The sequence below is a fragment of the Antrostomus carolinensis genome, unplaced genomic scaffold (genome assembly GCF_000700745.2).
Source record: "Antrostomus carolinensis isolate BGI_N321 unplaced genomic scaffold, ASM70074v2 scaffold6883, whole genome shotgun sequence".
NCBI lineage: Eukaryota > Metazoa > Chordata > Aves > Caprimulgiformes > Caprimulgidae > Antrostomus > Antrostomus carolinensis.
This window is the reverse complement of record NW_010303108.1, coordinates 45,284-68,742: the sequence shown is the minus strand read 5'-3', so window position 1 is coordinate 68,742 and position 23,459 is coordinate 45,284. Positions and strand designations below refer to the sequence as shown.

Genomic DNA, 23,459 nt, shown 5'->3' with positions numbered 1-23,459 from the left:
GGTCAGTAGGAAAACTGCCAATGGAAAGAGAAACTTTCCTTCTCACAGCAAGAAAAGTAAAAAATCTGTGGGCATTTCAGTGAACTGCTGATGGAAACAGATGGAGATGTTGGCCAAGAAGTGGAAAGGGTTCAGCTGGGAGAACATTTCCCCATGCGACGAAACACCACAGAGGGTTACGAGGACAGTCTGCCCTAGAGAACCAGCTGAGATCCTTGCTCTGGGGAACTCAATATCTACTAATGCCTTTCATTTTCCTTCTTTTTTGATCCTACCTTCATTTCCTCTCTACTCCCTTCCTTCTTATATCGAAGCAGCAGAAAAAAATAAACAAAAATAGAAGACAGCTGAATTACAACTACCATTTGTACAAAGAGGCAAAGCAGGGCAGTAAGAAATGGTTGAAAGTTGTTACTACATAGATCCAGAGGCCAGTTATCTTAGAAGAAAACTGCAAATTTAGTCTATAGTCTAACCAAACTTTTAAAGAAAGTTCAAGTTGCTGGTACATGTGAAAGACACTGGTATCAACACATAGAATGGCAGCTTTACTTAACCAGCTGTGTTATTTATCCACCATTTGGCATAACTGGGCACAATTTTGGAACGGTGTTGATGTGCAGGTACTTGATGAGAAGAACATAAGAAATTTAGGCTGGCCAGAAGCTTGCTGGAAAAGGACCTTTCCTAACTCATCCATTAGGTGGTGCTCCAAGAGAACCAACAGAGAAGGCATTGCTGCTCTTCAGTAGCTCCAGGAGCAGAAATATGCTTAACTTTAGATAGACTTCAAACTATGGTAGCAAAAATTGGACCACAGCAGTGCACACATTCGGGAAACAATTTAACATATGACTGTCCCTTCTTGAATATGTAAAGTCTTTGCAAAACACACTATTTACGTTGCTTCTGCTTGGCATTTCTATTGTTCATTGTATATTGGAGTAGATCTTCTATATTTTTCTCACATTCGGAACAAGACAAGTAAAAAGTAAATAAGTACAATTATTGAGTGTCCATGGTAACTGAACTAACAAAAATAGCTCATTCAGCAAACTGTCATTATGCATTCAAAGGATTTGTAAAGCTTTCTTATGGCAGCAGTTTGCAAACACTTTTCAGTCCCTAATTCTGTATGAATGTAAGCAGATCAGGAATACAAAGTACTGTTTATGCTATCAGCCAGCTCTACACTCTTCAAGGTCCCAACAAAACATGCTGGGAAATTATAAGCTATGAGTCTAATATATAAATAAGGCAATGCAACAATTTACCCAGATAAAAAATAAGAGGGACCATATCTCCTCTCATCTTTATCCTCACCCTAAACCTATGAAAACAGTGCAGAAATATGAACAGCAGACAAAATGCTATATAATATGTAGGTTTTGGCCTTGCAACTCAGCATGTGCAGAACTGGTTACTGGAAATGGCCAAAGGCTGGGGTCAAAAACTCCATCTTCAGACATGTTTGTACAGCACGCTGTAAGATCAGGGCTTGATTCCTGCTTTTTTTTTGCTGAAACTTTCAGGTCTTCTGCATCTACCAATGTCAATGGAAAGCTAAGATACTCAACTCGCATCAGTCACGTTCTAATACAAGCAGAGGCTGGAGAAAAGGAGGCTCAAGGGGATCTTGTCAATGTATACAAATGCCTGTTGGGAGGGGAATAAAGACAACTGAGCCAGATTCTTCTCAGTGGCATCTGGAGAAAGGACAAGAGGCAATGGGCACAAACTGAAATATAGGAAATTCCATTTAAATGCAAGGAAAAAACTCTGAGAGTGTTACAGCAGTTTTACCATAAGAGTGGCCAAGCATTGGGAAAGGCTGCCCCAGAGAGGCTGTGGACTCTCTGTCTTTGGAGATATTCAAAACCCAGCTGGACAAGGTTCTGAGCAACCTAATGTAGGTATGAGCAGAGGAGTTGGACTAGATGATGCCCAGAAATCCATTCCAAGCACAGCTATCCCATGACTCTAATGTAGAGCTAACAAAACCCTTGCCATGCCAGGCACAACTGCTCTCAGCCAGAGTCTTTGCCTCTTCCTGGGACAGAGATGAGAGGAGCACTCATCCCTTTCCCTCCAAGCAGGGTCAACAGCAAAATGGTAACAAAGAACATCAGATGTAAGAGATAAACCTGGCTTGTCCTTCCATCTCAGCACAAGTGGTCACTTGTGCCACCCTCTGGGAAACAGAGAGAAGAACCTGGCTCAGAGAGAACCACTGCTTTCCATCCTGGCTGAACTGAGAACATCTTCTCTGCTTGCATCAAGCTTAGACATGAAAAGGTCAGATGGCAGAGATAGAGAGCACCATTTTATGAGAAGATTGAAGGTAAAATCTTGTCCCAAAGGAAGGCAGCAGGAGCTCTGCTAACATCTCAGACGTACACAACTGAAAAATCCTTCTAAGTTGAAGAGTCCTGTCCTATGAGATTGTAGGCATCCACCTCATACTACCTTCTTCCTGAACAGTCATCTTAAAGCCATTTGGGTTTTCTTCCCACCCCTAATCTTTTCAAAAGGCTCTCTGCCTTGGTGGTCAGGTTCCTCTTTCAATTTGACCAAGTTAATACATGGCCAGAGTACAACCACTTGTTCTGGGGCCAGAATGGGTTTATAGCTAACCTGGGTTTTCTCTCCCTACTGGTTATCATCCCAGAAGCCTACAGAGCAGGCAAGGCATCCCTCAGCCTACCTGACCCTGTTCCAGTCTGAATACAGGTGACTCGGGCTGTGCTTGTTGTTCCAAATGAGAGTTCAGGGATATCCTGCACTGCCATGTTCACATTTCCCAAGAAATAACTCTCATAAATCTCAGGTGGTTGCATTTACTGAAACCCCTGCAGTTCCTGCAAAAGTCTTTTTGACTTTTTTTTTCATTAATAACTATCTTAATTACACCCATCCCAGCTAACGTGTGTGCTTTCCTCTGCCGCTGTGCAAGGGCAGCTCATCTGCACACAAAGTCACCATTGTCGATGGATAGAACATGGGGTTGGAGCCAGGAATTTATGAGGTCTTATCCCCAGCCTGCCAGTGGCCTTCCGTGTGGCCTTGGAAAAATAACACTTAACATCCTTGTTTTTTTAGCTGTAAAATGGGAATAATAACCTTTATTCATCCACCTCAAAGAGGTGATGAGAGGATTTTATGCAGTGCTCAGGATTTAAATGTTTCCAAACAAATTTTATAACAACCAGTCAGGATTTTTAAATTCATTCTCAGCTCATCTCTTGCCACCTCCTCTGCACTTGGTGATAGTGGTTGCTTTGCTTATTCCTCGGAGTATTCTACAGCTAGCTGGATTACAGAGCCGTTACAACCAAAATAGGTCTAAATGGAATGATTTGCCCAAATGTTGAATTATGTTCATTTCAAATGTATCCACAGTTTCCAAAATTTTGAACCAATCTTCCTACTACTGAAGTCAAAAAGGCAGAAGCAAGCCAGCTCATCTTTTTCCCATTTAAATAAAAATGCACCACACACACCCTGTTTACTTATTTGCAGTATCCCATCTCATCAAAAAAGCCTGTGACTTCGGGAGTGAATGTAAAGAAAATGTAGAGAAATGCATGGTAGCTTCTGAAGCCACCACAGATATGGAGCGGCCTTTGCAGAACACATTTTTCTATCTTATTGATGGAATCGATAAACGAGAGGGCAGTGTCCAGGTATGGCTGAAGCCTTCACATCAGCCCACATCAGATTCATTTATTTGAAGTATGAAGATAAAAGTGGGGAATGAGGAAAGGGTTGTTAGCTTCAGCACACTGACCCCCGACACAGCACATTTGCCCCCTGAATTTGCCCCTGAAGTAATTTCAACACGTGATCACCAAGGAACATCTTCCATTTTTTCCATTTTACCAGGGCAATTAATGCAATTACTGAAATGATTGAAACTTTTGTATATACAGCTGTCTGTGTTTGAAAATATTAAAAAATAAGTACATTTCAAGGAATGGAGTACCTTCCAGCAAGAATCACTGAAAAGCTGGTTGCTATGCAACTCAAGTATTGTCCATATAATTCTTATCAACAGATGACATATTGTATAAAATAATATAATCCTCTTAAGAAAAAAAAAACCCACAATACAGTAGAAGGCTGTTCAGGGGTGGAGAATTGGCAATAGCTCAGAGTGCTGTCATAAACCTGATGTTGATGGTACATAACTTCATCAGTTACAGAACCATAATGTAATTATTATGATTATTTAAATGGCACCCTTGATAATATATATAAATTGCCTACAATGAAACAAATGAATCTGAAGATATCACAGCTACATGCTTTCAAAAGAAATGCTTACTCAGACAGGACTGGGATGATATTTTCACATTGTGAAGCCAACCAGGCTGCTTCATTCACACACTGCTTTAACTTCCTTTTATCATATACTTTGAATACATACCCCTAAAAATTGTTAGTGCTGGTGTGTTTTAGTGGGACAGTAAAATACTGAAGGCTTTGTTCTAATTCCTCAGAATAGGTTCAGAAAGTAAGAACAACACACCTTTTCTCTCTCCTTTTCCACTGCTACATAATCTCAACCCTCCAAAGAGAAACCTCCTCACCTCTGCTCCCTCCTCTATTAGGTGCTTTAAAAATATGAACATATAAAAATGTATTCTTATACAGCCAGGGCATGCAGGCCCCCATGCCATCAGGTGGAGGAGCTCTGAAATGATACCTTTTACACTAATTTTACTTTTTTTCAGAAAGTCATAAATTGCCTTTCATGCAAATAAGAATCAGATAGAAAAATGCACAAAAAATTATCTTCACGGTTATTTAGGGCAAGTTTGTGATACTAGAATTATTCTTGCTGAAGCCAGCAAGAGAACTCAGGAACTAAAACATCATCCACCACAGATTATGGATCTCAAATCCAGAAGCAGTCTATCCACCAGCAGATTACATATTGCTCCGTGCAACAGCTATTTCTCTGATGTAGCCAAAGACTCACCAAGAAGTTAAGGTTTCCATGCTTCACCCCACTCTCCTCTCTAAAGACGATTAATATGAAATCACTAACTTTTAAATTATCAATGGACAATGCTTTACTCTTCACAAGAAAACAGATTCCTAAAGTAAAATGCAGTCTACCGTAGCTATTGTCTACGATCAGAAAAATGGCAGAAGTTATCATAGTTCAGATTGGTGCAGATTTATAGAGCTAAAGATGGACACACATAACAATTATGAAATATTTATGAAATAGGGACAGCAAAGAAGTGACTAACCCATGTGCTACTTCTGCTGGCTTCCACCACTACTGCAATATCAGAATTTTTTAAGAATTATTAGTCAATCTGCAATCCCTCAAACTGCTGCCATTACAGCAATCACAAGGATATTTCATTTATTTTGCAATTTAATGTTAACTACACACACCATGAACTTTCGATTACAAAATGGCAAATGTGACCTTTTTTACCTTTTATTTTAGAACATGCATCTGATTAAGCTTAACCAAAACACTTAACTACATCATTGTCTACATCACTGCAGGAAGAGCAGAGATGGATCAGTGTGTTTAGTTCTCAGATGGAGAAGCTCAGACAGAACAGTTTATCCCACATCCAGGTAACCAGTCTCCAGCAGAGTCCAGACAAACACTCAGAGCTCCTTCATTTGCACCAGGGAGGAAAACTCTTGGCTGGTGCTGGGCTCAGCAAACTGGTGAATGCCACTGGAGCTTCACCACTGACACCATCTGTGCTGGCTCTTCACTGACAGCATTTCAGTAACTTCCATAAACATACACGGAGTCTTCCAGAACCCAAGTTTATTCCATGAACATGCAAACACCAGCAACTCCAGTCCCAGAAAGGGACACTAGATGTTAACATTCTGCTTTGAGCAGTTGACTATGCTGCTAAAATTGCATGTCCTTCACCGAAGCATTTATTCAACATGTCTGAAATGCCTCGTTCTTGTTTCCATGGAATTTGATGTTGATTTAGCAAAAACAGGACACAGGTACTGAGCAGTTTGATATGTCTGAAGCCCATTTAGCATTTCATTCCTCTTTACCCGAATTTTGCCTGTAGAGTGACCCCTTCCACAGAAACAGCAAGAGAACACTCGGTATTCTTAATTACAGATTTGATTTGCAGAGCTCTTGCCTTCCAGCCCCTATCCCACAGAACTTGCACTTAACTTTAAGCACATGTGTAGTCCCACTAACATTAAGCCCAAGTTTAGAGTTTTTGGAATGAGGCTGTAGCCCTCAGCATCTTGCAGAACTCTTCTTATGTTTATTGTTACTCACACACAATTCTACCACAACATCTCATGTTTTCTTTAGCAACCAAAACATTCACTATGTTTCATGGATAATTCCAAACAAATTTGAAAAGAGAGACTGCCAGAGCTAAGCAGCAGCTTAAAATAATACAGGAAAAACACAGAAGACATTGATATTATTTGAAATGTTTGAATGCTAAACAAATACCTATAAATACAAAAAGCTCTTTAAATTCATAGGCCAGTAAGGACAAGGTATGAATTAAAATACAAACCCAATACATGTCACCAGTAACTACACTGTTCATAAAAGAATGAAGTTCAGAGATACTGATATCCTCCATTTAAATTAACCTTTACTTACCTTGCCATAGCTCAGCAGGATTATCCTCACCAAGACAACGTTAATGTGAGCACCCAGGGACTCATCATGATAAATTTCATTAACCTGCAAAAAAAGGTTCATCACTTTAACCATGGTGCTGGCAGCAAGTAACTATGCAAGCAGTGACACAGCAGTTCCTGTTAGGCACTGTCATTAAGCCAAAGATCATTTTGTGATCATATATATAAAATGGGGAAAATTCTACCAATGTGAGAGGGAATGTTTTATTTTTTAAACTCTGTTGTAGCCTCCTAACAGGCCATAACTCAAGAAATAATTTAAAGTCAACACATGATCAGAGACTTCATATTAACAGGTATTTAAGCACCAGTCTAAATGGACTTATACCTATCATGGTGCTGCTGCTAAGAAGGAAGATTCCCAGCTCTCCCAACTCCATCCCAGCTGTATGTGCCCACTGGAGCCCAGAGCACAGTAATCTAAGCACAATCCTGAACAGATCTCTGCTGGGCAAGACCGTGCATGGGGCAGGGAATGAGTGAGCAGAGGGACAGCACGTCTCTGCTGAGAGTCATTTGCTAGATCAGCCCAGCTGCACCCTGTAACTTCCATCTGGGACCCATCACATCACACTCTGACAAGAGGATATACTTCCCTCGAAAAGCATGGTCGGCCACATGGGCTGGCTCTATTGTGTGTCAAAACTAATCAATGTTAAACTTTGCAAGCAGAACAAAAGCTACAAAATGCCAGCAAATTAAAAGCTGTCTTCTTTTTTATACTAGAGCTACATTAACTGAACATGCACATGGGGAAATCACCCTAGGAACACTGAAAAGAGAACTGTAAATATTTAGAGTGGAGAATTAAATGTGGATGTATAAAGATTACTTAGAAAACACTACTACAAGCAAGCCAGGCAAATATTAACTGGTAAAGGGGCTGTGATGAAGACTACATGAGACTCGGCCAAGTAGCAGGGGTTGAGTTGTACAAATCAGAAAAGGCAGATGAGATTCCCTGCAAGGCAAGTATCTTCCCTTTCCCTTGGTAAAGGTTGCAACAAACCAGACTGCTTTGCTGACTGGACCTGATTTCATTTATTCCTACAAAATAGATTCATTACTATAAGCTAGTAAGTAACTTTCAGAAAACCTTTCATTAGAAATGTAGTAAATAATGTCCTGTTTCTTCAACTAGCCCTAGATTTAATGGCCCATCTTTTAGCTCTATAAAAATCATTAAAACTAAATACATCAGTGTAGGTTTTGCTAAGCAATCCCCATTGACATTTTAAAGTGAATTTTAATTCATTTTATCAGCATTTTTTGAAATAAGAGCCTCGTTTTATGCCTGGTAAAAGTCCAAGTTTTCAAAAGTCCTGAGCGTCCTGTGCTGCTGGTTATGAGACAGCCTGGCTGAACCACGGCTCCAGGAGCAGACTCACACCCCGCAGGGCATCTGCCCAGGCACCTGGGGAACAAGCTGTGGGATGCCCAGGATCCAAGCTTGTTATCAGTTGATGAGCAGATCCTTGGCTGGAAGATGGTGAGTGAGAAGCCCGTGGCTATGACTGGCTTAAGGGTCCACTATTAAAATTGTACTGTAAAGTTCTGTTCAGATCTGCTTTGTAAACAATACTTCTGAAAATTAGATCATTTATTTGCACTTCTGAGTAAGACTTTACAAGACTATATTCCTGTATTTATTTAGAGGAGGTTTAGGGGTGATCTTATAGTGGCCTCCCAGTACCTGAAGGGGCTACAAGAAAGCTGGGGAGGGACTTTTTACAAGGGCAGTTAATGGTAGAACAAGGGGAAATGGCTCTAAACTGGAAGAGGGCAGGTTTAGATGAGATATTAGGAAGAAATTCTTCACTGTGAGGGTGGTGAGACAGTGTCCCAGGTTGCCCAGAGAAGCTGTGGCTGCTCCTCCCTGGAAGTGTTCAAGGCCAGGTTGGATGAGGCTTTGAGCAACCTGGTCTAGTGGAAGGGGTCCCTGCTGATGGCAGCGGGAGGGGGACTGGATGATCTTTAAGGACCCTTCCAACCCAAACCATTCTATGATTCATTCTATGATTCTATGATATTTTTAAAAATCTTTTACTTCTACTTTGAGGACCATTACTGAACACAGATTTATAAAGAGGTAAGATATAAAGACACAATTTGATTTACAAAAATTCTTTCACCCAGGAAAAAGACCCTTGCGTGTTGTCAAGGGAGGCAGGGATATTAATTTGCCTCACACTCTGTGTAGTGGGAAGGGAGCACACGCATCAAGGATATGAGGCTGAAATAAGCTGTAAATGACCTATACATGAAATGAGTGCTGAACAAAAACTCCTGTGTATAGAGGACAGTAAACACAGCGTGTAAATAAGTATTTAATTAGTTCATAAAGCATAATCCAAATTGCTGCACACTGCTCTCTCATTAACTTCCAAAATTTAACCTAAACCTCTTTTAACAATAGTTGAGTAACAGAACAACAGTATCGCTGTTGTGTGCCAAAATGAAACTTGGCTTTAAAACATTGATGGAACAGAATTGAAGCACTGTTTGACTGTTCATGCAAATGACAGCTACCAAACAAACTGTGAATGAACAGAAAAGCACAAGCACTGTAAAAAGCTGCTTGGTTCTCTTGGGATACTGGATTGTCTGCAAGACAGTGGGTCAATTCAAAGCTCTGGGTCTTGGTTTCATTAATAAGGATGAGTCCAACCCCTCTTCACACAGCAGCTGAACTGAACCCTTTGCACCTTTCTCTAAGTTAAACTGTGGCTTTACTAGTAGTGTCTCACTGCACATAGATAATACACCAAAATAGATGCTTTTCTTTTTTTCAGCATGACCTAAATTGCATCTATTTGTTTCAGGAAGTTACTAAAGAGACAAGATCCAAGCGATTGAGTGTTGTGCTCTCAAACATTCAAGAAAAGTGCACACATTGAAAGGGCCTCCACAATCCCTATTTCACATTTTTCCAAATTTCCTCCTGTTGAAGTAACAGGTGGAGTTAAGCTAATGCAGTTTATTGTATAGAGCACAAAATGTCCAACCAACCCGTGGAACTGGAAAGCTCCAGGCTCTCATTCAACACAACTGCTGAAATGTTTGTTTCAAAGCAGAGATAACCAGACAATGGATATATATGTTCAGATGTCTGTGTAATAACTACAAAAAAGTTTTGAAAATGATTACGTAGTACTTTTACAGCACTGCATCTTCGTATACTTCAGTAGGAGATCCTATCATATCAGCATAAGAAAAATCAGAGTCAATCTCTTGTTGTTTTTAGATCAGTAAGTATAAAATTTTGTTGCTGCATAGGAAAAGAAAGTACACAGACACCATCCCAAAATCACAGCTCCTTTAATGGAGGCAGTGAATGCATCAAATCTGGTTAGATGTCCTACAGTGATTCAGCATTTATAGAGGGTGATGAAGAAGGTTGGGTAAATCTCAAGGAAATCAAAGCACGGCGGAATACTGTAAAGAGACTTTTATCAAGCTATTGTAGTTCACAAACTATTTTGGGATAACTTGGGTTTATTTTTGTGGGATATTTAAATCATATCAAAATATGCATTTGTATTTAAAGTTTCTGTTGAGAAATCAAGCTGGCACAGATTGGTGCTACATAAGAAAAACAAAGACTTTATTTTTTCTTCTGTCCCTCTCCGCTTATTTAATAATTCTTCTGCCCAAGTGAGTTTCAAGTCAGCACAGTAAGCACACAGAATATATATTAAAAAAAACCCAACCCAACTAAAGACAAGCAAGTATGTGTGAGCTGCATCATGCTTTGCACAAGAAGCACTGTGAAGTTTTTATTATTGAGCAAAGCAGGGTCTAATCCTAAAAGGGAATTTTGAAAACTGCTGTAACACAAATGGCAATAAACAGGCTGCAGTTTTGTTAGTCTTGGTGCAGAGCAAGTTACCTGCTGATACAGCTGGCAGGATTTTTAGGGCAAGTCAGGTGGTTCTCTGAATCTCTAATTAAACCAATGTGCAATAGGAGAGAAAGAATAACCTGCATATTTTGGCAAGTCATCGGCAAACTCATTCATGCAGTTTGAAGGAGTTCCCAGCCTTGCAAAGTTTGTTAGTATCTGCTATGCAAAAGACATCTCACTTCATCACAACACGGCTCCATCCCGCTGAACCATAAATCATCGCTCATGAGTTCATCCCCAGGCGCACCCTCTGCAGCTCCACGCATCGCGCCGTACGGTTGGGTAAGCACTGCTTCCTCCGGCTCCCTGAGCACACATCCCTGATAGACATCTAATAGTCTCAACCTCTGGCTACCATCAACCTCAAATGGATCTGACCCAACTACAGTGGTCATCAGAGGGCCCATCTAACCATTGAGAGAGGGCACAATACAAGATGCAGTTTATGCATCTGGCTTTTCAGCCACCACAAATTGCTGATTCATCCAACCCAATTAGGCTGCTCTTTGATCACCCAACATCCTTACATAACTACTGTTGGAGAAACTGGGGATGGCTACGTGCTCTGGGGTAGAGCGGGGACCATGAGCGATAGTGGAGGAGGCTGGAGAGCATCAGCGGCTTCCCCATGGGACAGCAGAGCTCCTGGCAAGCCATTGTTTTGAGCCCAGCCTGAGATGCAGCTCATTCATCGGATCATAATTATCTGCAGCAAAGCCTCAGTGCCTGGTGGGCATCCAGTGATTGTCTATTTCTGTAAGAAACGGCTGGTTTGAATTACAGAATAGGAACCAGAAATGTCATGGTGGATACTGAGCACAAACTTTTGTAACCTGACCCTCCCAAAAGCGTTCCCCTCTCACTTTATTTTTCTGTTTTCCCACTTCAAACACCACTATCCTCTTCGATTTTCATCACCTCTTTTATGCTTTTGAAGATACCAGATTAACATTTCTAACATTCCCAAAGCTTCATCTTAATCCCACAGGAATAAAATTACATCAATTCCTTGGGTGGATAAACTCTGGTCACACAGAAAGTCATCAGGCAAAATCCAGGGCTCCCAGTCTCCCTTTCTAGTCCTTACAAGGCATTTCCTCATTTCCTCAGAGAGGAACTCTTTTTTTTTTCCTGAAATCTTTGTTGAGTGTCACAAGGCAAAAAGAATAAGGAAAGCACACAGCACACATGAAACTTAAAGGTCAAACTGTGATCTCAGATTTGGAAAACATCTATCACCCTGCTCAAAACCACAGGCAACAAGCAGTTTTAGAAGAGCTTGGCAATGTACATTGCAAAACAGAGATAAGAATCTGGCATTTTGTAGGCAAATACAAGTTCAAGTCCTGATTTACCTTCTCTGGTGTGAGAGTCAGAAGATGTTACCAAGTCCAAGTTAGCTGCTTCTGATCAAAATGAAAAACATTCCCCAGAGCAGATGTGTTGGCAAGGCACTAGGTAGCTTCGTGTTATGGGTCTCTATCTCATCTTCAACTGAACGTTGGCTTTAGAAAGGTCATAGACTTTGTTTTCTGACTTCATGACTAATTTATTGGTTCTTAGTTCCTCCCTCAGGCTCTTGGAACTCCTCATTCTTGCCCACAAACCACTGCTCTGAGAAGTTTCTCTTAGCACTGTAAATCACCTTTGCACCAAAAGACTCAGTATTTTTCTGAATTAATCTCGAGATCACTTTAATCAAATCAACTATAGTATCATAAATAATTAAGCAGATTCATTTATTATATTACTACAAAGGACAGGGGTGTGGTGTCAATGCAATAAATATGGTGAACTCTTCAAATCTCAGTGGTTTAGTTAAGAAAAGCATTGAAAATTTGAAAGCTGATACTAATTATCCATAGTCCATCATGCAAGCCACACTGTCACAATTCAAAAGTTCCCGACTGCAGCCTTTATGGTTAAAGTTCATGGTGGTATTTGGAGTAAAGGAAAAAACTGGTTTTTAACAGTAACTACCCTCTGCCTCAAGGATGGTGCCAAAACCTGTGTGATGCTCTATGTCCAACAGGGCAGCAAGGCACATTCCAATTAATAATAATGAGCAATGCTCACCAAATTGCCACTGGAAAGGATACTCCTGTGAAAATGAGTAAAACCTGTAAGAGTTCAGAGAGGGTATTTCCTGCGAGACCTCCTGAACGCTCAGTCACAAGTACAACTTCTACTGTAGCATGGCAATCGAGACAATGAACAAAAATAATCTCATGAGGCCTCTTCAGAAACTGTTCCTCTCACTAGTCACAGCTACTGGATTATAATGAAGAGTCCAAACACAGAGTTAACTCACATACATATATTTCAGTTTTCAAATGAGCTGCAATTCAACTACTGACAGCTGAAGTCCCTCAGATGAATAGAGCTGGACTTGCATTTGTTATTTGTGGAACTTCTTAAGAGTTAGTTCAGATCTGAAGTGTATATGTATTGCAATAAATTTATTTGAAATAATGAGTATTGGTGCTTATGAATTATTTAGTTTTTAAAATCCAGTCAATTCTATATTACTGAAATACCCTTCCTGTCTAAAAAATGCTTTTCAGTTTAAAAAGCATGATTCTGAATACAGGGTGCCCCATTATTTCAAACTATTCAATCATCACTTTCTTTTTAACAGCTTGAACATGCTTTCAGGTTTTCATCCAACTGCCAGTTAGAAACTGATGGCATTTCTGCCCTTTCCTCTCATTAGGGACTTGCTGTTCTGTACCTGCAAATCTCCATCCCTCATCAGCCAGAGATATGAAAGCAGAAATCTCATCTATAATAGTCGTAGCATGTACATCCTATTAAAGAGGACAGATAACATATTCAAAAGTGCCTTCAGGCCACAATTTCAGAGACGTGTGTAGTGCTGAAAGATGCAGGTGAAAGACTCCAGGGATTTTCCAAAGCTCCCAGCTGCATCACTCCCATTCATTTCAGTTATTCAAATGAAAAGTTGTTTAATGTATTTGTTCTGGAGCTGAAGTTCCACTTTAAAGTCTGGGAAAGATAATCCCATGGGCTAATTTTTAAAACTGATTCCCAGTTATTTCAAAGGCAAGTGAATTACTAAATACTTGAATAAATGTAGCCCAGACTGAGGCATAAATCCTATTTAGGGTCTATCTCCCTTTGAAATAATGGCAGTTAGGCACCTATCTACTTTGAGGATATGGGTTTTAGCATCGCAAACATTTTGGCCACATATCTATTACATGTTGCAATATCATATCTTTTGTAGTAAAGGAATGGAAAGGAAATTAAAGATTTCTTTTCCCCTGAAAATTGTCCAAAAAATCAAAAAAAAGTACATACTTTGTAGACAAATTCTTCCAAAAACAGATACAAGGATGACAATTCTCAGCATTAGAAAATGAGGTAGTTGAGGAACATTGTGGAGGAAGAAAGACAAAGGATACAAGAAAAAGCTAAAACAGGGTCCTCACTGGGGAAAAACAACCAACCAACCAACCAAAAAACAACATTAAAAAATCATTTGCAATTGAGCTTATTTCATGAGACTCTGCTATTTGGAATGGCCAAAGTATCGTAAGATCCCATGTTCTACCTCTGTCTCTTTAGCAAGTCTGTTTTGAAGATATCCTAAACAGAGGATTGGAGAGGCTGAAATATTCACCCCAATCAACACTGCAGGCCCAGTCAGGCAAATGTAATGGTGTAACCAGTAACCAGGTCTGTTGCTCTTCCCCAGCAGGCAGCAAAAGGCCCACTTCATCCTGAAAACTATTTTAAAGAGGGTTATGAAACGATCAGAGAATTTCAGCCCTGGGGCTGGCTACCACCAGTGCCCACTTGGAGCTCACCGACACCCATTCAGCACCCTGCTCCTCCTCCCAAAACATCCAGCACCCAAATCCTTTTGTTTCTCAAGTGTCCTGGTTTTTAGACAAGAACAAGATAATTCTCCAACACCAGTTCTGGCCTTGTGCTTTTCTAATATTTCCCAAACACTTGTATGAGCAGATAAAATCCCTGGGATTTTTAGCTGCCTTCTTGCTGAAATAAAATTACTTTCCATGTTCTTGAGTAAACGACAGAGCTGGAAGATACTGCCCCAAATATCTCTCCTCTGTTGCAATGCTCCTGCATGTTATACATACAAAGTTAATTTGTGCAATGGGTGGGTACATGCTTGGAAATGCAGAGGACTGTGCAAGCAAATATCCTTCCCAGGAAAAAACACAGCATGATGTACGAGAGAAAACGGTGCAAGCAAGAGGCTGCCCAGGGTCTCCAAGGCGAAAACAATGGTATGTTTTCCAAAGATGGACTGAATGGCCCAACGGTGCTGAGCAGAGAAAAGAGAGGATGTCAAGAGAAACCAGTTTTTGTATGAGGAAATGACTGGAGGATAAAAAGGGGGTGGCAAGAGGCCGAGCTCACTGCGGTGAAATGGCTGGTGTACAGTCAGGCGATACATGGCTGCAGCCCAAAGCGTTAAAAATCCTCTGGCGTCTATCACCATTCATTTGGGAGTGACTTCATTTCCAAACTTTGGGATAAATATCAGCACAACTATTCAAAATAGCCAGGACACCCAGCCCCAGCTTTTCTCACTTTATGGCTTTTAGGTGTGGACTGTAACACATCACTTAAGCAGCACAAAACAGATTTACTGAGAAAGTTATTGCAGCAAGCTTGAAAAAAAATATATTGTTTTGATTGGGTTGGTGGTAGGGTTCCACCCAAGATCCTTGGGAAAAGTTAATTAAGGACAACTGTACATGCCATTACACAGTGAAATCAAGCAAAGTGGGGAGAAACAGCCATGCTGGGAGTTGCTTCTGGAAAAGTGATTTCATGCCTCCAGGAGCTTGGGAATAAGTCAGGCTTCACCTGGGATTTATTTCATTTTTGGAACCACAGAAATTCAACTATTTGATCACCCTTTTATGTCCAGTAAATACTTCCACTATAATTTTATTTACTTGCAATGCATTCTTTGATTTTATGCTTACTACCTTGCTACTGTACGAAGCTAATTGATTTTATGCTTACTGCCATGTTACTGTACAAAGCTAATTGATTACATCCATAAAACCAGTAGGGTACACACAATCTGATGGTTATGGGAGCATCTTCCACCAGATTTAAAAAGACAGATGGCATTTTTTGTAGCTGTCTCTTCTTTTTCAGCTACCCTTGGACCTACACATCTCATTAGAAACATACTGTCTACATGTGACCCCTAACAGCTTGAGACCTCAAGGCTTTTTATATTGAGCCCATTTTCTACAACAACAACAACAACAAAACTACTCAAGGAGGTAGGAGAGAAGACAATGGGGGAGTCACTGTATGGACTTCAGCAAAGGAGATCAAAGCAATGGTCTACAGAGAAATACACCCTGCATCCATCTAGCAATGAGGGCAAGAGCTGGAGGAACTGCCAGCTGGACTCACGCTGCCAAGGGGAAGAAGTTCTGCGTTGTGGTGTCCCTCGACACAATATGGGTCCCCAGCATCACCTGGGATCTGCAGTGACAAACCCTTCCTGTCTCTCTATACTACAGCAATGTTTGGACAGCTGGAAACAGAACTGGTTACCATCACCCATCCCTCTGCTACAATACAGACTCTAGAAATGAGCTGAGTTTTGAAGAAGGGAAGAACAGGACAACACTGATGAGTGTCAAAGACTATTCAGAGCCTCCTCCAGAGCCTTTGTGGATTTTAAACAGCTCTTCACAACTTGGACACAAGGCAAGAGACACATCCTCAGTCCCCAAAAGACATTTTTCTACCTCAGATCTCCCAACAGAACAACTACTGCCTATGCCAAGAGCTGCTACAGCCCTGTGGGTGGGGTCACACAGGCTGCACTTTCTAAACCACTTGCAGAGACAGGATGCTTAAGAGTTGTTATTTCTTACCATTTGTGTGTTGGATGGTTTGCTAAAATTAGGAAAAAGTATATTGCAGAGCAAGAACATTTATGGCTTCTTTACCATTACTGTATATTTTAATCCTTAAAAATAGATTTAAGTGACATGATAAGTAGAGAGTCCTGTTTAATCTATTACAGCCTGTTTGCCACATTCCAGGTTTGGCCTGTTTGGCTTGTTAATTTAGAGATGCATAAAACCATCTGTTTCACTGCAAACTTTGTTTTAAGCCTCAGAGGAAACAAACCACACAAATAAATGAAATTCACTACGTCATTTCTGTTAGAATATATGTATTTACAGCCATCAGAGCAGACACTAAGTACCCTATAACTCTAATCTTAGTGCAGATTTTTAACTATTTACGATACTGTTATAAAAAGTCAGTGCAGCTGAATTTGTATCACACCAGGGATTTTCTTAAATGGTATTCCTCCTCTCATTTAAAGTGACATTCTACACATTGTTAAAAGAATGTAATAAAGAAAGAAAGAAAAAAAACAAACCAACAAGCTTCATCATTAAAAAATATATCTTGGAAAAAATACACCCCAGGCAAACGTACCTAATAGCCTGGATTTCTGTCCCTGTATCCGCCTCTATGGTTTGTAATGCCAAGAAGTCACCTACAGACACTCATCCTCTTGACATGACTGTAAAACTCAGCAGTCATACTCTATTTGTCAAAAACAGACAAGACCTACAATTTTTTTACTCAGCAATATTTCACTGAGAACATACATTCACTGAACCTGAAGTTTTTACTGAAGTGTGTTTTACTGAGAAGAGACTCGGGCTCCAGATGAGAATGAGGACAGTCATCCCTGAATCAGTTGCCTACGAAGGGGGCTGACACTCACTTCCATTTTTTGGCCAGAAGAATAAAATGTACTTTGATTTTGATCTACAGAATCATTGAATGTATTGGGTTGGAAGGAACCTTCAAAGGTCATCTAGTCCAACCCCCCTGCAGCAAGCAGGGACATCTTTACTAGAGCAGGTTGCATGACCTTGAATATCTCCATAGAGATGATTTTTCAAAACTTGATTATTTTCCCACAAAATAAGAGTCCTTGCTCACTGACCAGGGTACTAGAGGGCTGCTGTATCTTCTGCACAGATATTTAGAAAAAAAAAGAAAAAAAAAAAAGTTCTTTCCAATATAATATTCTCTAGTGTCTCCTTTCATCACTATGACACTATATAGTCTGTTGCACAATGTTCTGAAGATTAAATATTTAACTAAGGAAACCCAAAGATGTCAGTCATGGAGTAAATATTATAACAATTTAAGAAAGTCCATGATATACTGCATAACATTTTACTGCAGGGTGAACAAGGACTAGGCAGGTAGCCTGGGACCTAAAGTGACTGTCAAGGAATCAAAGAATTTAACTAAGTAGTTTTAAAAATGTATAAGCCATTCAATAGAGTCTTATTTGAAGACAGTTCTGCAAACCGTGTGTTCCAGCAAGGAGCTTAGGTTAAGGGAATACACATCTAAAACGCAGTGATTTCCAAGAACCTGAGCCCCTGACCCTGTGCCCCTCTCCACCAAAGCACAGAAGCAGGACTTTGAACATTTAAGTCCCATAGTCAGTTTCTTTCTTGGTCCCTTTTTCTTTTTTTTTCCTTCTTCCCTTTTGGCTTTTCTGAAAGTGGCCTGGATTTTCCTCCTAGGACTACTTTATCTCCTGCCATAAGAAAAATCTGTTATGTCTTACTCAAATGTCTAAACCAACCTATATTCACTGTCTCTCGGTGCTTTCCCACAGAGCAGTTAGCAGGGTTGTACTCACAATATTCATCAGGGTCAGCAGGTACTTCTGAACATGTTCTTTCCCATGGAATTGAACAACTGAGTCATCAACCCCCAGAAGGACTTCAATATTGTAATCATCATCCGTCGCATGCCTTCGATAGCGCTGCCTCGATCTGTGCACCTGGTCTTCAATGAAGCTCAACGTGCTGTCAAGACTATCCAAATCAGTGAGGTTAGGTGCTGAAATCAAACAGACAAAGGAGTTATCAACCAAGAGATGTTCAGGCTCAGGTCTCAGCTCAGCTGGTATAAATTTGAAGTAGCAGCGTTTGTTAAGCTCTGTGCGTTATGTAACAGAATTAGTTTCACTTAATGTCAACCGAAAATTACCTGAACGAGAGAGAAATCTGACCTGAAAGATTTTTACTTTGCAAAGTAAAAGCAATACTTTCTACAAAGTAATATTGCATAATAAATACAAGGCCAAAAGCATAGCAAGTCATAGCAATGTCTTCAGGAGAAGAATGGAGCTGTTTGCAGTAAAATACTTACTGCTTAAAAGTACTTGTAACAAAAATACACTGTTCAGGGGTCTTGTGGTACCAAGGATACCCTCCATTTCAGAACCACAATTAAAGACAAAATCTGATCTTACTGCCCACAGAATCCTATTTCAAGGCAAGTGGAGTTGTCAATATAAACTCTTTTATATCCAGGCAGGTAGTAACAAGCCAATCCCCATCACTTCAACACATGAGCTCCTTTCCTAGACACACATATTCAATTCAACAGTAGCGACAGGGATCCTCTTTACCATTACAACTCAGGAACGCATTTTAGATACAAAATTAATTCATTTATAGCTACATTCAATAATTTTTTAACAGCTTTTCATCCCTCATTTCCAATTCATCATGTCATTTTGCATTATTGTATGTCAAAGACAAACACATCAGACACAACAGAAGCTGACTTTATTACTAACAATCTCTAATAGTGTCTGTGATATGAAAAGTACATTCTCTGACAGGATGGGATACAGTTAATGTGGTAGCTATGTACTAAAAATTAACATGAAAATATGGAATCCTGACATTTTACCCTATAGAATAACAATGATTAACATTAATATCATCATTATCATTTGCATTTTGTTGGAAGCCCCAACAAAAATCTCTTGATTTCAGAGAATGTCAGGAAAAGACTTGCTCAGAGAGGCGAAGAAAGGCAGCAAGAGCACTGCGGATTGATTAAAGGCTCCCAGTGCTTAGCTCACAGAAACATAATAGGAAGCAAAGGGAGAAGCTAAAGCCATCACCTTCAAAGCAGAAATAAGAAACAACTCTTGGAAATGTTACAAAAGTGGATTCTCCATCTTCATTTATTGAAGTTTTCACATCAAAACTGGCTGCTTGGGAAGGGATGAATGACTCATCAGATCACTGGGCTCATTACAAGAACATCTGTGCTCTTGCCTTAAGACCGCTGCCTGGGGCTGCCGTTTCAGCAGGTCCTGGGCAATGTGCAGCCTGAGCAGAGTCCCCCGCAGCTCCCTGCCATGGTGACAACAATGTACCAACCTCAACAGCCTCCGGATGCCAGGAGGGACACAAACCCGTCCTCCTTGGTCCCCATTGCCACCTTCCTTACTGCCCTGTGCTTCAGGCTGTGACTTGTGTGGTGAGATGCTTGTCTCTGTGCCTCCTAGAAGAGACCTCCAGTCAAAGGACAGTCCCTGAAAGACATATTTGCCTGGGCGGCTTTTTACCATCTCTCCACCAAGCCCCAAGGACATGCTTGTCATGAAACCCACAGCTGCAGGCCACTGCACTGGCAGAGCTTCCCTCACCCACCAGGCAGACAGAAGACCCTACGCAGTGGTCCTACATCTCCATGGAGCCACAATGTCCTTCTCCTGGGAGGGCAGCATTTAATGCAGCTAATAAGCACAACCACCATGTTCTCATTGCCAGCCTCAAGGCTCTCAGCAGCTTCTGCTCCTGGGGCTGCAAGTTTTTAAAATTAGTTTGGTCCAAATCCATGATTCAGCATGAAAATTCACTCTTCACGCAGAGCCCAGCTGTCACTCCCAGGTTTATCGTGGAGGGGGAACAGGTCTGGCCTTGCAGAAATGAAGACAGCTCTTTATCAAGGCTCAAAACCTGCCAAGCATCTAGCTCCAGCCCTACCTCATGGTTTACTCCACCAGGAAAATTTCTGTGTTAATCCTTGCTAGCACCCAGCAGTAATTACCTAGCACTCACTGCAGTCTCGAGGGATTCGCTATGGGATCGTGGGGCAGTCGTACATTCATGATCTATAAGGCAAATCACAGTTACTGTAAAACTTGGCTATAAATCTTAAAAGCTCTCTGGAAAAGCAAGACTAGGCTGGCAGGGGCTGCAGGTCATGTCCTCTCACTACAGTCACCAGCAGAAAGGCCAAAGCTATCACCCCTGCTATAGCAGAACGGCGGTGCTGGGCGGGTGGGGAGAGCCTGAACCCTGTGGATGCTGATGGGCAGCTCTGCTGCTGGGGCTGCTCTTATTTTGGGGGATGTTGGCTGTCAAGGTATCTGGAGCTTTTGTGCCTTCACTTTTTTCCCCCCTATGTGTCAAAGTTAAAGTAACTCCTAGTGTGGTATCTTCATTCTTGCTGTAAGTCAGCCAGAGGCAAAATGTGATGCTACCATCATCCCTACATTTACCATCGTGCAGCGAAAACTGCCTGTCCTCCCCCTTTGCTCCTCACTTCATCACTGTCACACTGTAGCCCTTACAGTCCTGCCAGTTCCTGAGAAAAGTTATCAGGAGGTTCCCTGGGAGTCATTTCACTGACAGTGGGTGTCAACCAACTACTTTAAATTTTGTTTGGAGCATAAAAGTTCCCCACAGCCACATTTACCTTCACCCTTTGAGTGTTACCCCCTCAAGACAACATGCCCAGTGGACACTGGTACCTCTGAGGCACCGACCCAATGTGCTTCCTACCAGAGAGAGCAAGCCACATCAGCTCCAGCTGGCGCTGGAACCATCCCAAGACCAGCAGCACAGCTCAAAACATTTACAACAGTAGCTGTAAGATTTCTGATTCATATCCCAACTTCCCACCAAGTGTCCTTTCCCGGGAGGCTCTCATGAGACAGCCCAGGATGCCTCCACACACAGCCTGACCACACATCGCATGGACTCCTCCTCCAGCACTGCTCTGCCTCTCAGTTTCCTGGATGATGAATTGCTGGATTTGTTGGCCCATGCTGTGTTATATCCATGTTGTATTTGCTCCGAAATGACAGTTACATCCAAATCAAATTAATACCTTTATCTTTCTGCAGAGGAAGTGACACAAAATTGCATCTACAGTAAATGAGAAATCCGTCATGTTTTGGCATCTCAACTTGCCTTAGTTAACATCAGTAACTTCGCTGTAACATTGTACTGCTCACAATAAGCTAGAAAAGCTCAAGAGAAAAACTCAAAGAACTAAATAAGACACACAGCTTCCCTTTCACATTTGCCACGTTACCTTCCTTCTGATCATCCCTGCACTTTGCACAATAACATCCCAAAAGTCACCTCAAACTGCACTGTGTTTTACTAAATCATCCCAAGACCTCTCCATCAGATGTTCATTTTCAGCAACTTCTGCCAAATCAGTGCACCAGCCACTAATTATTGGTGCCAACTTTGTGCTCCATCTCCCAAGAGCAGACACTTGGCATTTGCAGGAGCTAACAATAGCCTGTGTTGAAACCTTCTCGTTGCTCCCGCTAGGAAAAATTCAAATTTGTTAAAGTTAACTGCTGAGAGATATGGTTGTATTTTTCTCTGGTGTTGCTCATCCAGAATAAATCAAAAGGGGAGCAGCACTTTAACAGTTCACCCCGAAATCCCTCAAAAAAACCCCTTTTTTCTAAAGCCAACTAAAACCATTGATACTTCAGTGATTTTCTCCTAACACTGCAGACCATCTTCCAGTGAAGGAATAAAAAGGGCCCAAGTCATTGATAGAATGGAAACCTGTGCTCCTGGCTTAAACATAAAATCAAGAGCCAGGCAGCCTGGCTTGTTCTCCTGCCTCTGACACAGACTTTCCCCGCGGTGCTGGGAGATGCAGAAGACAGCTGGGCAGCAAAAGCATTGAGGGAAAAGCATCTGCACGATCCAGCACGGTGCTGCAGCCTGGGGTTTCTTTAGGTGTTCTCCACTGGTTGCAGTTAATGCAGGCAAGTGATCCTAACTGCTCCTAGGCAGCAAAGTCCTAGTCTTTTGCTGACTCAAGAAGCAGACAGCATCCCCAGCCATGTGGGGACAACATCCCCACAACATGTGACAGCCCCAATAACACAATATATGTAGAGTCCATTGAAACCTAAAGAGGACAGGGCTTTATACCATACAGGTGCAAACTGCTTACAACAGTGTACATCACACAAGATCCCTCTCCTCTGTTCCCTTCTCCAGGGTAACATGCAATATCCCAATTTTTTACCTAAACTCTTCCGCTTTTCGAGCTAGTATTTTACTTTTTGTATCTGGGCTCTACCCGAGTTTCCATGTTTGCTGGGACCAGAGGTCTGAACACTCAGTACCATGGCAGCATCATGCAGCCTGGCTCCGATCACCATCTCTAGGACAGGGAAAATTCACATTGACACAAACATCAGTTTTACTTTTGCAGATCCTCAGAAGAATTCTCCATCTGTGACAGTTTGGGATGTCCAATGCCACTTTACTTTCTGGGAATTTTTGCCTTGCTCATTAATCTTTAAAATCACGTGCTTTACAGAAACCTAATTACATGACATCTCCTGATTCTGCCTTACCCATGGTGGCAGGCAAAGCTCAAACAGATGCTCTGAGTTACCGAAGCATGAACACGCTGCCTGCCACGAAAAATGCCTCTCCCTGTGTTTTCTATCACTCTCTTTAGGACATCCACCAAAAGAAGAGTTGTTTGCTTGTGACTGTGTTTTGTTTTTTTCATGATCCCTTTCAAAAAGGCTCAGGGAAATATGGCTGCACCTACAGTTCTTAAAGAGTCACTTATGAAGCTACTGCACTTTAATAGTACCAGCTTTAAGGTTCTCCAGTCCCACAGCAGCAATATTGGCCTAATAAAGCAGTTTCTACCTCTTTATCTCCTCTTTCTGGTAAAGGGAAGGGGACTTTCTGGCAAGCCCAGAGCAGAGACCAGGACAGGCAGCTGGGAG

General features: G+C 41.3%; 1 protein-coding gene across 1 annotated transcript in view; it reads right to left on the bottom strand.

Moving 5' to 3' along the window:
* The window catches only part of LOC104521859 (A disintegrin and metalloproteinase with thrombospondin motifs 2), a gene marked incomplete at its 3' end in the record, with an annotated part of 42,380 nt that extends 19,506 nt beyond the window's left edge, over nucleotides 1–22,874 (bottom strand). The window contains exons 1-3 of the mRNA XM_029084016.1: nucleotides 22,793–22,874; nucleotides 18,285–18,487; nucleotides 6,629–6,712 (exon numbers count right to left, since the gene is read on the bottom strand). Coding sequence (XP_028939849.1) covers nucleotides 6,629–6,712; nucleotides 18,285–18,487; nucleotides 22,793–22,874 — 369 coding nt within the window. The remainder of the gene's footprint in view (nucleotides 1–6,628; nucleotides 6,713–18,284; nucleotides 18,488–22,792) is intronic.
* Between the last annotated feature and the right edge of the window lie 585 nt (nucleotides 22,875–23,459).